General features: G+C 39.5%; 1 protein-coding gene across 5 annotated transcripts in view; it reads right to left on the bottom strand.

The window, feature by feature from the left end:
* The window catches only part of CDK8 (cyclin dependent kinase 8), a 74656-nt gene that overhangs the window by 30952 nt on the left and 27224 nt on the right, over positions 1 to 16480 (bottom strand). For 4 of the 5 annotated variants that reach the window (XM_066313094.1, XM_066313096.1, XM_066313097.1 and 1 more), the window contains exons 3-4: positions 8798 to 8908; positions 5274 to 5414 (exon numbers count right to left, since the gene is read on the bottom strand). In XM_066313094.1, coding sequence (XP_066169191.1) covers positions 5274 to 5414; positions 8798 to 8908 — 252 coding nt within the window. Of the gene's footprint in view, positions 1 to 5273; positions 5415 to 8797; positions 8909 to 16480 lie in introns of those variants that run through there. The other variant, XM_066313099.1, reaches the window with a different exon arrangement.

The raw sequence follows: 16480 nt of genomic DNA, 5'->3' as shown, positions 1-16480 counted from the left end.
GAATCAGCCCTTGGGACACTCCAGCAGTGACTGGTGTCCAGCTTAACTTCATTGCAGTGGTCACAATTCTTTGAGCCCTTCAACTCACCCAGTTTTCAGTGCCCCTCCCTGTGCACCTCCTGGTGTGTCCTTTATTAGCTTGTCTCCAAGGATGGATGGGATGCAGAGCTGAAAACCTTACTAAAGTAAGCAACATCTACCACTGTTAGCCCATCCACTGAGCTAGTCATTGAAGGCTTTCAGGTTGGACAAGCATAATCTCCCCTGCATAAAAATCCATGCTGACTACTCTCCATCACCTTGGTATCTTCCAAATGTTTGAAAACGGCTTCCAGGAGATCATGATCCATCACCTTTCAGGTGATCAAGGCGAGAGTGACTGGGAATGTAATTTCCTAGACCCTTCTTGAAGACTGGAGTGACATTTGCTTTCTTCCCCTCAGGAACTTCCCCTGATGGCTATGACCTTTCAAAGAGAGTCGTCTCACAATTATTTGCATATATGAATATGAAGCACATGATTTGATATATCTCTACAGGCTTCTCTAGGGTGAACTCAAAGATCTCTCACTACTTTTCCAACTAGAAAGCTGGCAGCACTGCAACAATATGCTCTATTTCTACCTTTAAATCTGCATTTGTACAAAACTGACAGACATTACTCAGCCAAAAGTCTGACCTAACAGGCTATTTTTTCCAGGTTTTTTGGGTTGCTTCTCTTTTTTTTTTTTAACCACTGGCATGAGCACCAAATACTAACATTTTGCAGTTTCTTTTGATCACTTCTACATTTCCATTACTTACGGGTAATAGTAATGTGCACTATTATAACTTTCTTCTTTCCAAGGATTTAGGTTCACTCTTTCAAATTACCACAGCTTTGGAAGACAGAAGGGCATTCCTGTATTTCTGAAGTAATCCTTAAATATTGACAGGGAAACATCCTTGGATTCTAGAGTTCTAATGAGGAAAATGGTAAATTGCCAAGGTAGAAGTTCCATATTATTTAACTTTGCCTAAAGCACACATTTAAGTGATTCATTTCACAGAGCCCAAAGTAACTAAGATCCTGTCCACAAAACAAAAAAACCCTGTCAGTGGCTTTTTCTCATTCATTGTTAAAAGAACATCTTTAATGTTCTCAGTAATCCCAAACCTGGTAGCAGGTATCCTTGAGAAGAGTCCAGATCTCAGAAAGCTACATGCCAACCGCATTAAAGCTTGCCTGCCCCATAGCTGATGAAAAGCCAGTGCTCACCCCACAGCAGCCCTCGAGCTGAGCTGCACACTAGGAACACCTTCTCCAGGCTGCCCTAGTGCCAGTCTGCAAATGTTCACAAACACAGTGACACACAATCCCAGACTAACTAGGACACGGATTGAAAAAGACTAGGAGACTCTTAATTCCACCGGCAAGAGATAGGAGGAGAAGAATGGGAAGCAGAAGCCCAGCACTCTCTTCCCCACTTCCATACCTCACTTGCCAAGTGGGAATTCATCTGTTCAACACCCACTCACACCATACACAAAGAAATAGGCAGGGAATGTAGTCTGAAGATTGAGGAACAAAAATAATTTTATACTAGTGTCCCAGCTGCAGAACTATAAGATGTAAGATTTCCTCTAGATTTTTTGTTGGGGTTTTTTGGGGGTGGTGGTGGTTTAAGCACTGCAGCACCATGGACGTATTTTAAGCAGCTTAGGTGCCAATTCCATTATTAATGTAAATTGCAAACTAATCTTACCTACTGTCACCACACAGAAGCTGTGGCGGGGTGCTCATCTCTTACCTAAGACGGGATTCTGACTGTGTAGACAGGACTACCACCCTGTCCTAATAATAAAAATTAAATAGAGATGCCCTTTCAAATGCTAACAGGAATGGCTTAGAAGCTATTGTACCATGCAAAAGGACCTCTATTTGGAGCCCATTACTTGAAAAAACCTTCCAAGCATGCTGTGAAGTGCATGCTGTCTTTTCCCTTGCTGTTGACATTGCGTATTGATGAAAACAAATCTATGGCCAATCTTCTGCTTATGCAGAAGTGTGGAAGAAGAACTTTGAGTAAAGGAAGAAGCACAATAGCTGCATGTTATAAAATGGAAAAATATTCAGAAAAGAAGTCAGCAAAATGCAGTATGTTTCAAGCATGCTTGATAACTAAATTCAAAATATTATTAAAACTATAATTGATGCACTTTGTGGTAATTATATGAAGTGTTCTTATTTCCTTCCTGCTACAGTCAGAGCATGAATAAACAATCTGCTTTCAACTGCTCTCAGCCATGAAATTTAAAGCTGAAGAATATGCAAGTCAAACAAGAAATTTTAAAAGGGCTGGCATTTATTTGTTGAAAAATTTTACTGGTACGTTTCAAAGACATGGAAAAGCTAAGTACTCAAGTACAGTAGTATTCAAGGCAGTATTCAAAGGTAAATACAATCAATATTTACTAATCTGATAGAAATGGTGAATGGTCTTTCATGTACCCAGTGAAACAAAAACAGTCAAGTATTTAAGTTACTGCAAGGATTTGTATACATTTCCTTTGTAAAAGCCACATCATGACTAAAAACCCCACAACAGATAACTATTGTCTCCCAACATATTTTACCGTTTAATAGAGAATACAGGCCCTTTATACAAACCTTACATGAGTTGAGATTTCTTGATTTCAACACTGTCAAGAAAAATTTCAGTCTAAGTTCATGTGATTTTAATAGCTACTACATTTTATTGCCCAGCTTGTAGATGTAAGCAAGAAAGGAGTTGGTTTATGCCATATTTTGTTTCTGGTTAAAGAAGTAAAAATCTTTAAAAAGTCCCCAAAAATTACCTACCTAAAAGCTAACTCGACTAAGACATCTTTAAAAAAAAAACACCAAAAAAACCCCACAAAACCCCAAGAGAAAACCAATCCAAACCCAGAAAACTGCACTTAGACAAAAGGTAATTATATAGATAATTAATTTAAAAATTCCTTATCCCATGAGAGAATAACAGATTTTTTTTCTGAAGTACTATACTCTTTAGCTTCCTATCAGCCTCAAGCACCATCACCCTTATAACTACAGTATATGACATGAAAGCAAGCATGTTACTTAAGCAGCTCTATGGGTGTATCTAAATCCAGGAAAACATAAAACATCTAGAAACCACAGCAATACCTATCATTTAAAGTAGGAAAAATATAGTAAATCTGTCCAGCCATCCAATCTGGAGTTAAAATTGATGATTTAACACTGATACTCCTGAAGAATATCATTACAGGTATCCTGTAACAGAAAATCACATCTAAGCATTAATGTCAGTTACACTGCTTTGAATCAGAATGTTAGTGAAGCCCCAATTCTCGAACTTAACCAACAGGCCCCTGTCTTGTCCTCAAGACAAAATACTAGGTAGAATCCCTTCTGTTACTCAGGTTATTTCCAGACCCTGATAAAAGAAAGCAAGCACTGGCAGGTGCAATTCTGTCTTTCGAAACATGTGCCTTTTGAATTCAGCTCAAACTGAACCATTTCAAAATAACCAGTCTGAAATGTTTCCATGGACAAGGCAGCACAGGCAGCCCCAGCACAGCTCGTACAGGATTCTCACCAACACAGCTTGACAAGGTTCTGGTGGGAAGACCTCTCAGTCTCGGCCTCAAGCTTTTGGTCTCTTCCTCAGATTATCAAAAGATAGCCAACTGTGGTGGTGGATTTTCTGCTGGAAGGAAATTTCATGCTGGACTGAGGCCACCAACTCATTTCACAGAAAATAAGATGGCAGTAGTTGTTTTGCAGTCGCAAACTTAAACTGTATTTGAGCTGCAGCCCTAGATGTGAAAGGCTCTGTAATAAATTACCAATCTCCTGAGCCATCCAGTTAACAATATGCATGGTTTTCTTTTAAGCATTATTTTAAGTTCATAAATTTTCCAAAACTGTAGAAAGTAAAACATCAGAAGAATTTAGATTCTTGATGACAAATCATTTGCTTCCTGTATGCCTCTTAAAAATGTAAATTGTCTAAGCAGTAAAATGCACTATGTATTTCTATATTATGTTTTGCTCTGCTACTTCATGAATCATGACAAAACCACCAGAATCTTTTTGATCTTTTCCTCTCAGTGCCAAAGCTTTTGTTCCATTTCTAAAACCAGGAGTAAATTAAAAACATCCATACAATCAAGGTTTCCTTGTATTTCAGTGCTGAAAATGCTGTCTATCAGAGGTCTACCTTTTTCCTTCAGTTTAAATGGAGAAACTGGCACTCTGTAAAAGCATTTATCAGGCATGAAAACAGATGTCAAAAAACTAGTCTTCGACCACATTTCCAGGAACCCTATTAAAGCTATTTCAAAGACAAAAAGTGACTCTGGAGGAGTAGTAAGGAAGTCACACTTATTTCACCAAACACAGAATACCACTGATAATACTGACTCATAGGAATGAAAGGTCAAACAAATGATACCTCTAATTACTGAAATTTCATTCATACATGACAGTATCATACAGAGGTGGTACACTTAGAAATAAACTGAAAAAAGAATGCTATCAAAGAGTAAGAGCTGCAGACAAACGGATCAGAGAAACTATCCGATTTCAAGACAAGAGACTTTAAAAAAAGACCAGTTCGGCTCTGGGCATATTTTGAAGGCAAATATATAAGAATTGGTGAGATTCACCAGTTGAAAAGAATTTGCTGGTTAAAGGCACTAACTCGGGTTAAAAATGTTTTCCTTATATTGTAGTTTCGATAAACATTAGTTTTCTTGCAGAAATCACCTAAAGTTGGCATGGCTATACTGCTGGGAGATGATAAACATTAGCAGAAAATAATGGCTTTCAAAAGTCACTTTGCTACATGACACTGATAATTTCAGAAAAAAAAAAATCAGCAGTTCTTACAGCCATTCTCCCCCAACTACCCCAAAGCAGTATTTAGTTATTTTTCTTGCCTGCAGTGATACTACTAGAGGCATTTTCTTTACCTCAGTATGCCTGTTATTTAAATGAACCCATTTATAATAGTTTATTTTAAAAAAATCAAAAAACAAAAACAGCCATCTGGCACACTTGCTCTCATAAGCATATCAGATCACAGCCAGCTTTTAAAATTCACTCTAGTAATCAAGGCTGTCTGACTGCAGTGCAAAAATATATATTTATTCATACATGCTCTTAGCACCAAGGTTTAGGTTTCCCAGTGGTTTTTCATCAAAAAAACCCAACCCTTGCCCTCAGCCATCATCCCAGTGCTAAAACCCATTGTGGATCCACTTACCAAATCCCTATGTAACACCCAGTTAGCATGCAGGTAGTGAATACCATCTAGGATCTGATATAACAGCGACTTCACCATTCCTCGAGGTAACTGAACTGGTTTCTTGTTTGCTTTAGAAGCCCTGTGAAACTTGATTATATGCTGCAAAGGGGAAAAAAGAAATTAAAATAAAAAGTGCAATGTTTACACAAAAAGATTGCCATCAACTTCTCACACAGATTTCTTAGTGTTTTTTCAACCATTCATGATTTGTTTTCCAAACTAGAAACATGTGCCTTAAGTACTAAAAAATTGATACTGTACTAGGTAAAGTGATCACTGTCCCAAAACAACCTTCCAAAAATTAAATCAGTTTTTGCTCTGCTTTAACCCCAGCATGCAGCTAAGTCCTGCAGAGTATGAGGAATACAAAACTAATGTGTCCATCAAAGCACGTTTCAGGTTTTAGAGGCATTTCTGTTTGGGGAGTCTTCTTGTTAAGACAGGCTGATAAAATCACAGAATTACAAACGTATTACCTCCAACATTATTTTACTTCTAAATTTTCTACAGTAATAATGACTGTAACATTCAAGATGTAATGCCAAGCAGAAATTTTTGCTAACTGTATTAGTAATTTTATACATTGAAATGAGAAGCCCAGATTTATTCCTTCTTTATTTGCTATAACCTTATAGCACAGTACTCTCAAAACAGAAGCTGTTGACAGAGCAGGTCTACAAATCTGTCCACCTGAAGTCAGCCACCAAGTCAGCCACAGAAGAAGAACCTTTAGCAATTCTAAGTTTAGACACAAGCAATGATGTCTGGCACCAAGGAGGAGCCCAAAAGGATGCGCTTGCTGTCTTAACACTTGAGTCCCAGGTGTCCCTAAGTTCAACAGCAAGGTGTGCCATAGTCATGGTAACCATTTCCATGTTTGCCTCCTTTAAACACAGAGGCAATTTCTAGAACAAAATCCTTAACATATTCACACTTTTTTCTGCAATGTCTCACACTCGTGTGATCATCAAACAGTCCTGATCTTGTCAACCAAAACCTGGCACCAAACTTCTATAACTTGCTCTTCCTACATTCATGACCCCTCATATTCTAGGTGCCAATTAGCTAACCCAACCATTTAACACCTTTTGGGAAACTGCCTTTCCTCTCCTGCTGCAGCCCAGCTCCATACAGCCTGCCCTCCATTGCTTCAGGCAGCAAGCTTGGCTCTCCTGTGAGGAACAGGCACATTTCTGCCCTGACAAGGGTAAAAACGGAGATACGCAGAGCAATGAAGCATTGATGAAAAGGTGACAGTCCCTGCATGTGGGAATTGACAGTGGTCAGAACATGGATTCTTAGGCTCCAGGCAACACCTGAAGCCTGTGGGAAAGCCAAGGACAAAACTCTCTCAGTCTGGCCTGGGAAATCATAAGGGGGAGCTCAAAACAATCTTGTAGATAACCGTCCTCCTGACATCTGGTGTTTTTCCAACTTGTTTACTGGTAGAGATGTTTACAAAAAGGTGGTGCCCTAAAGGACCAATCCTGTTCATTGTACTGAACACTGTATAAAAAGAATCTGTCTATCAATAAACTAAAGAATTTGGAGTTCTGCGTGTCGTTACATGAGCCATCCATCCTAACGATACCTGCACCATCAGCCAAATACCACATGCACAAGCATCCCTCAGCCTGAGCCACAAATTTCACCTCCTCTCACCTTTCTTTGACTTCCACCAACTCCAAAACAAATGCTATTTTCATACAGTGGACAGAGAAAAGTGAATCTTCAGAGACAGGCAGAAAAGCAGATGGTTGTCCTACACTTCTTTTGTTGCTGCTCTAATACACTGTATTATCTGGCCCTTTCCCAGCCTTACTTAAAACCTGCTGTGCTAAATACACACAGTGCTGGAGAACTTGATCCATAGCCCGCTCTCTGGGGCACAGAGCCAGCTCAGTCACTGCAACCACGTCTCTCAAATCCAGATCCACTGAACAACAACCAGGAGCTGGTGCAGCTGGGGAATTCTGGAGTTCATACAGGTATACGCATGGTAAACTTAAGGGTCAAAATTGAGGGTCATTTTTAAGTTACTTACATCCAAACCAGTGTTTCATTAACAGAAAGATTTCTGTGGTGATTTAGGTTAAAGTATGAAGCAATCCAGAAATGTATAAATACAAACAAGGACAGGTCATAATAATAATATCCCTATAAACCCTTGTAGCACATTTTGAAACAAAAAACCCCTCAAACATTCCTAGACCTCTGTAGCTTAGCATATCACAAATATGGGGGAGCAGGGGGAAAAAAAAAAGAGTGCTCCTATTTTTCTATTATATAAAATAAAACCAAAACAAACCGACTGTACTCTGTTTCCTCAAGATGTTGCTGTTTCTGTTTATCAGCCTTAAGAACTTGTCAACATTTCAGCTGTTTGCTAACTTTCTTGTCTCTAATTTTATTTTGGTAACAAAACCTCAGTAGCAAGTATGAGAACTTCTGAAACATTTAACCATAAGAAAATATCTTTCATTTATCTTAGCAGAAGGAAAACTGACACACTAGCTTTTAGGCAAATGCTACTGAGTAATTCCAAACTATAAAGAACACAATTTCAAAAGAAATTAGTTTGACTTCGGTTTGTGCTGATGAAAAAACAACTCATGATTCATACTCTGCAATTCTCATACATACACATTGATAAAAATTTCCACCTCATTACAAATTGTTTTTGTTGCACCATTTGATATGAATCTTAGCATCTTTTGAGGTTAGCATTTTTAGCGTTGAGAGCAATGCTCCAAATGTATGTCAGCATTAATCAGAGGCACACACACCTTTTTTCAAGGAAGTCAAGACTGCATGGTATTTTTCCTTTTTTACCATCCTACTTTATTTTAAGTATTTCAATTAGATATTAAGCTTACAAATACTGAGTTGAGCAATACAGTATGTATATTAAAAGAAATTCACTCTGCCTCTAATAGGTTTATATTTTAAAGCTGTATCTTGCAATTAGGAATAAATAGCTTTCATCCCAAATACACAGAATTTTTGCAGATGAGTTGAGAAAAATTTTTCCCATTGAAATGTATGGATATACAGTGTCTCTACTCTCATTTCATGTATTCACAGATGACAATCAATGCAACTAAAACTCTGAAACATCCTATTCGGAAAATAAGTTTGTCATTTTTCAAAGGGAATTAATCTGCGTAATCAACACATTTTCCTGCACCTTACCTTAGCTGTAATAGGGGATTATATCTACATTCATTTAAATAGACTTCTAGCTACTGAGAGCTAATTTCTGCAGATTTTTCGCAGTTTACCTTCTTAAAGAGATCACAGGTTAACTGTGTGGTGTGTTTACTTAACATTTTCCATTGCTTTTCCTTTAATACTGAAAATGCTTCCAACGAACATGGAGGTAAGCAGCTATGCTGTGTTTAAAAATGATGTGTCTCCACTGACCCTGTCCCTTTGCTGCAACTAAAGCTCTAAGCGTGGTACCTACAAACATTTCACCTTACCCAGAGGTCATGCTCAGCGTAGTCAAAGAGAAGCCACACTTTCCTGTCAGCATGAGAAAGGAACACCTTTTGCAGAGAAATGACATTTGGATGCTTGAGCTCCCGCAGCAACTGCAAAAGAAAAAGTCCACAATAATTACATCCATACATCCAGCACTGGGATACCTAGAACACAAACAACGAAAGTTGAAATCTGCAAGCCATAGAAAACCACTTCTTTTTCATCAAAGAATCAGTCATTAGTTTCAAATCAAAGCTGAAAGCGGGCCATAACCCCCTCAGGGCATTCACTTCCTACTCATTTTCTAAAAGCTCAGCTCTATGTAAACCTCATTATTATCCAGGACCAAGATGACTCTGCAAACAGCCAGCTGTGGCATCTGCCCTTTCGCATAGGCTGTTATCTTCAACAGTCCCATTTGGGTACCAAATTTTTTCCTCACTCCCAGTTATCTGAAAACACTGCATTTTGGTTGCAGTCATTTGAGACCTGAATGGGATAGCTGATGTGCAGCCTGCCAATGCAGTCAGCTAAACCAAGATGTAGTTTGTAAAGTGGACTCTGCTGATCTATCAGGTCACCACTCTCCACAGAAGAGGGTCCAGCTTCTTGCCACAACACAGATTACATCATCTAGTACATTCACAGAAGCCATCCATAAAACAGGACTCAGTTCAAGAGAAAACTATTCTGGATGCACAAAGGCTGGTGAAAGGTAACCTGGTATAGAGCTCCTGAGCTGAAACAAATCAGGGGACTAACAGCAGAGAGAGCCACAGCAAAGGGACACACCTGGAACTTCTTTCAGCAGCAGTGAGCCATTAAACCAGCTCAGCTGCTTCAGAAAATATAGTCTGAAACCCATCAAAAGAAAAACATAGATGAGATATAGCAGAACAATTGCATGCATCAGTCTATTTGAGCTCTACTGGTCATGTTACAATCATACTGTACTCATTCAATTGCTAAAAACAAAAGCTTTATCTAAGCAAACTGTGTTTAAGTGTGACTACCCAAAACTAATCAATTTCCTGACAGTTCAGTGTGCCAAAAATGATGACATTTTTTATTAAAAGGAATGGTTCAGGCTTTTTCTTTTTTAAAAAAAGGCCGACGGAAAATTAAACTGCTCTGAATACAGAATTTACTTCTGAGACAATCTATTTTCAATAAAATATAATTTTTCCACTACATAACAGGGGAAACAAAAAAATTAATTCCTTTTTGTTTATACCTTTGTCTTAAGTGCTAAAATTTTAGCTGCTACTAAGATAGTAAAATGGAAGTGTATTTGTCTCCTTCTTTCCTTTTTCATGAGACAGACTTGCATTATGACTCACTGACCAGCCTTCAGTGTGACGTTTCCTGGAAAAAAGTATCTATAGCCCACAAAGATTTTACCTCAAATAAAAGATCAAACAGGGAGATAGTGTAGAGGAGACAAAGCAGCAATAGAAAACAATGAAGAAGGCTGTAGAGTTTCAGCATGGTAAAACTCTAAGATTTTTAAAAGCACTACATCAAGGCACTCTACAGCAGGATCCACAAGAAGTATGGAATTCTTTAAATGCCTGTGATTCCTAGAAAAAATAAGATCAGTATGGGAAAAACCAAGAAATGCTTATTTGCACTTTTTTATCAATTACAGGTGGGGACTGCCTGTGGTAATTTAACCCCAGCCAGAAGCTAAACCCCACAGAGCTGCTTGCTCACCTCTCTCACTCAGACATGAATGGAAGAACAAAAACATAAGAGAATCTGTGAGTGAGGTTTAGTAAGTGAATGAAAGAGGAATTAAGCACCATACCTACAACAAAAAACAACAGAAGCAATACAAAGGAAATCATATACAACTTCCCACAAGACTGATCCCCAGCCAGTCTCCAAGCAAAGGCTTGGAGGAGGGGCAGGAATGGGAAACAGAGAAAGCCTGAACACTGTAAGCAATATAGCTAAACCACTGCTGGCTTATCAATACCCCTTTAGTCACAAATCCAACACACTCCACCATACAGGCTGATGTGGAAAAGGTTAACTGCATGCCAGACAGGCACAGCACTGAAGACCAGCCCCTCAACGGTGAATGATGTTGCAGGGTTTAAGAATACACTGTGCCAGTCCTTAAAACAAAGTAATTTTTCTTTAATCAGCATAAATTCACACATGAAATTTATGCCAAAATTTTAATTAACTGTGCCAGAAGATTACATGACAGTTCAGCAACTAGGAGTCCATACCAAAATATTTTAATTCCTGTGACCTAGTGGACATATCTGTACCATATACAACAAATTATTCCTTGATGAAAAATGCAGATACTAGTCAGAGCTCTAAAAATAACATAATGTTCCCTTTTGTCCTTTCTGATCCCATTTTAAGTCTCTCCTACTCCTTATTCCCGAGGTAGCAACTATCACCTAGCTAAAAAAACCCAACCTCTTCACATGAAATGTGATTCAGCTTGGAGAACACACAGAAAACCTATCACCAAAGCTGAATACAAATCTGAGAAACTTTTAAGTAATGCAGCAGAAGGATTCCCTGTCTGTGTAGTGAGGCAGCACAGAATTCTCTTTTGTTTGTTCTAAGGTAGTCTTTGCAGACTTTGAGACTGACAGCATTCTTTGCTTTTTTCCTCCCACTCCACCTTGATCATTCCCTTTCCTGCCTTTTACTTCTCCTCTAAACATCCCAGCAATCCACTCAAATACCCAAAAGCCCCACTATCCTCCTAAACATTCCACAGCAACCTGCCTTCCTCCTTACCAGTCCCAGCTGATGTTCTTCAAGACCACATATGAGACATTCCTTCTGCAGCCCATCACAATTGTATTAGGAGTTCTGGCCTTTGTTACTGTCACCAACACCACCTAGTACTGTTTGTGCATCTGTGTACTCAGTTTATCATTCTTGCTGGTTTCTCTCTTTGCATTTTGTGCTGAATAGATGCTAAATCCACATTCTTTCAGTGTGCTTAAAAAACCTGATGGGTTCAGTTAATGCCAGACAGTCACAAGTAACCCAGAGAATAGTATGGCTAACATACATCAGCAAAACCATCAGAATAAGGAAATGATTGCTGCACTGGTGACAGATGATTTCTGAATCACTGTCTTGGAAAAGCTGAAACATTCACAGTGACAAATGCAAACAGTGTCTGAAGTATCTGAAAGAGCTCATGCAGATGATAACACATCACATGGGCTGTAAAGAGCATTTTCAGCAACCTCAGACTCCATGAACCAGGCCTCTCTAGCCCATAAACCACATGCCTTTCCTACCAGATGACTTGACTTGTGTCCAGCAGCTGGCAGAGTTCAAACAAAGACAGTTCAGACAAAGTAGACTGCAAGAAACATGCTTTAACTATCAGTATGATGCCTGCTAATGATAAAGGCTATTTTTTGGCCTAATGACTTTGTTATCTAACTGCTTCTATCCTAGCTCAGTTCTGTAGAACACAAAGAGAAAGCAGACAAAAATTATGTGTTTGGCTCTCCATAAATGGCCTTCCTTTTCATTTGTATATCACATGACAATTCAAATCTATTTCCTCAAGCAGAAAGGTTTCTCTTACATTCATTCGTCTGGGTACCCCCTTATAAAGAAAGGAGATCCAACAGACCTTCAAAGAAATGGAAATCAGCAAATGACAAAGATGGCAATACACCTGTTTCAGAGGCCCATGTTTGTCCCTGGCTGGTCTTGCCCTTGTTTTCATATAGTTCAAGATCCAGCAAGCAGAACAGCATCCCTGTGTGCAGGTCCTGGGCTCACACCAAGGTCCCTCCCATCTCCCTCTTGAAAGGAAGAAATATTCATTCCACACAGCCACAGGGCAGCCGAGGGACAGTAAATCAAAGCGCCTCAATGATGCATAAAATTGTTAAATTACTTCAGGAACAAGGAGAAAGTGAAGTAAAACAGGATGTTATGAAATAATCAACAGCAGCAGTAAGGGAACCAGGAACACTGCAGCATGACTAAGGCCAATAATCTTTTCTTGCACTAACAACAATTATCTTTCACATAAAACATGAGCTGAAGTCAGCACAACCTTTTATGAACATGACCTGTTTCCTCCGGGGATATTCCCACATTTCCCATAAAGTTCTCCACAACTACAACACTTCTGACAAGCCAGGACACAGCACCTTTCACATAAGTGAGGATTTCTAACTCTGCTGCAAATGTCATTTCACCCCTACTCTTGATGCTTGCTAACCTTTGTGGTCCACAGGGAACGTTAACCTGCAAAATACAGCCTCGCAATACTACCATGCTTACTTCTATAATTCAAGTTGCACAGGAACAGTTATCAGGAAAATTATTTCCCAAAAATGCTGGTCAAGGACTGCAACAGGATGCTCAGGAAAGTGACTGTGTTGCCATCCCCGGAGGTATTTTAAAGACATGCAGATGTATGGTGACTGAGGGACGTGGTTTAGTGCTGGACTTGGCAGTGCTGGGTTAATGGTTGGACTTGATCATACAGGTCTTTCCAAACCTAAATGATTCAAAAATCCTATAATGGAGCACAACTGCTAGAGCAATTTGCCAGGTAACCTGGCCCAGAAGGAGTTTGCCCTATGTCAGGACATCAGCTATTCTAGAAAAAGCAGCTTTTCTTGCCCTGACCGCCTTGCTTTGGGTGCCATACAGCACTTCTCCAAAGCCCTAGGACAGTCAGAAAACTGGCTACACACAAAGCCATCGGCAGTATCAAACAAACACTCCTTTAAACAGAAGTCACTACTGCATTACATGGATCGTTTGATGGCATCAATTCCAGCTCTCATTATCAGCTCATGCTTCAAAAAGGCTCACATCAGTTTCACCAAGGGATCCAAAAACAAACAGCATACATTAACAGTCATGCCATGGCCTTGCAATGGAAAAATGGGCAAGCAAATGTTTTCTTGGAACACAAAGCAGATTGCAGCTGATGCAGAAAGACAACTTTCAGACTGGAAGGAGAATGACAGATTTTACTTATCCTGTAACAAGTAAGGTGCCAGTGGAATTACTGCTACAACAGATGAGTATAGGCAGCAATAAGACATTACCTGAAACACTATGCCTAATTCTGGCATATTCAGGAAAGAGTAATTCCAACTGCAACAGGGCAAAGAAAGCCCAAGCCTATACCCAGAGGAAGGAGAGCCTACTGCTCAAAGAAAACCAGCAAGCCAAGCCAAAATGCTTATAGCTTGCCAAAACAAAGCAGAGAAGAAACAGTCTCCAACTCTCTCTTTAAAACAAGAGCAGAAGAGAAGAGCTATTTTAACTAACTGACAATATTATGATAGGTACAAATGGGTAAGAATTAGTCATGATTAATTTTAGCTTAAAGGCTGAATAATGTTCATAGACTCATTACTAAAATGAGACTCAGAAACTGCCTTCAGAGATCTCTTTTCCTTACAAGCTTAACTTGCAGCTTGTTAATCTTTTCTGAGTACTCTTTGCTTGTCTGCAAGAGCAGGAGTAGAATATGGTGACTCCAGAGATGTTTGTGGCCTAAAATTGGGTGACATTTGTTAAAAAGTTCCCAATCACTATTCTTAGCTTCCTATGAAACAGTGGAGCTGGACTCAAGTACTTTAAACTTGTTATATAAACTAACTCCCAAATTTATTATACAACTGCTCAAATCCCAGGCTGGCTTAGCTCCTATGCATCAGATTCAAGATCTGTTTGCTTCAGTGTAAATACTATTTTAGTTTTATATTCTCACGAGTCAGACATTCTACAGTACTAAAAAAGAACAGAATACCTGCTGAAAGTACAAGCTGTTTTCCTTTCAGAAGTGTTCAAATAAAAGCTTACAAAGGCATTGTAACAAAAAGTTATAATACTGCTCACTCTAAGAATTTATTATGAAGCTGATGACACATTTTTGAAGCTCCAGTTCTTCAGACAAAGCAACAATTTCACAAAGTTGTATATTTTATTCTTTTGATTTTTTTTTAGTCCTAAATGTGCAAAAAAGAAGCCTGACAACACAAAATGTCAAGAGGAAAAAAAATTTCTTTTTACCTTCCACAGTTACAAAAATAAGTGAGTCTTATGTGATGCCACATGCAAGTCAATATTTATTAGCGCCTCCTAATTCCAAACACATTCAAAGTATTAAAAGAGGTGTTACTAAATGTTCTCTCAAAGTAAGGAGGTGGGTGAAGAATCCAGATGAGACAGACACTGGATGTCAAGCTTGAACAAATTCTGCTGTTCACAGAAATCATTATGATTCCTAAGGATTCTAATTACAACATTTAGTCAGCATATTTGACCCTCTGTCACAGAACTATAAACTCCCTTTACCCCAAATCTCTCAAGAATATTGTCTTCAGATCACTAATGTAGCTTGGTAAAGTACTCAGTCACAACTGATATTTTACATACCATGTTAGTATTAAACTAAAACATTTGAGAATCATTAAACAGGCCAAAAAGAGGCAAATAAACATGTCTCCTCCCTCAGTACTTTGTCAGCTTTCACTACATGGAAAGATTGCCAAGAAACCATAACGTCCTCTGACACGAGGAAGACATGCACTCATCTAAGTGATTTCTGTGTTTGGTCTTTCTCGTGGGAAACTGTTAACATGGAAGGGACATGATGAGCCCCATAACCTGAGGAACCTACATCAAACTTCTGTTCATTGCCACACAGCTGGTTCAGAATCTCTTCAGGCAAACTCACTTGGGAGACTTATTTGTTCCTTAACCAGGGGAAGGTGTTGAAGAGGGTAAATCCTGGTGTCATCCAGTTTTTGTTTCTGCCTCATGGGACTCCTCTGGTTGCTGCAGGCTGAATAGATCAGAGTCATCCTCAGACCGGCTATGAAAGAGCCCTGACACCCTTCTTCCATCCCTTCCACCGGCAGAGGGAAAACAGAACTGATAATCACATGGTGACACACTGTTGTCATGCAGGGCATGGAACGCCCAGTGTGTGAGAAAAACCAATTACTCTCTAGAGGAGCCTCCTCTACCAAGGTCAGCTCAGGCAAGACCATTCACCAACAGCAGCTCCCTTCTTATGTGCTGTGGGCCTTCTTAGGGGCCTGCTGCTGTGCCTCTGTCTCTACCTCTGCCATCCTCCAGCCCAAGTGAAAGGCGTGGGGAGCAGTGCAGATTAAGAGATGAGCAGGCCTGCTGCAGAGGGCCTCCGTTAAGTAACAGCACATCCAAAGGATGGTTCAACTCTGCTTGCTCACTCCACAAAACTAACAAAACTGCTTTTTTGCCCTTTGGCGAAGAGGAACATCCTACAGTCACACTGTCACTAGATCTAACATAGAGGAAGGACATCATCTTTTGTGATAACAGCCTGCACTTGTTTTAACAGGAAACATAAAATCATAGGAATGCCTCCAAGGCAGATCCAAAGAGTGAAAACAACCAGAGAAGCCAGCTGGTAATTTTCTGTGGTTTTCTGTTCCATCCACGGCAGCCCCAAGGCTGTTTTAACTCACACAAACGCGATATGGTGTTTAAAGGACACAACACAGACAGGAGACAGCCAGAGCATAGCACTGTCACATTCAACATGTCCATCACCGAAAGCCATCTGCTAGGATACCTAGCGCTTCCTCTTCAGAGCCAAGCCAAAAATTAATACTATCAGGTATTTCTGTTGACCTAACCAGGCACCAATAGACAAATTACATGAAAAA

Source organism: Sylvia atricapilla, chromosome 2 (genome assembly GCF_009819655.1).
Source record: "Sylvia atricapilla isolate bSylAtr1 chromosome 2, bSylAtr1.pri, whole genome shotgun sequence".
In the NCBI taxonomy this organism is placed as follows: Eukaryota; Metazoa; Chordata; class Aves; order Passeriformes; family Sylviidae; genus Sylvia; species Sylvia atricapilla.
Note: the sequence above shows the minus strand (reverse complement) of the source record. Positions and strands in the feature narration are given on the sequence as shown.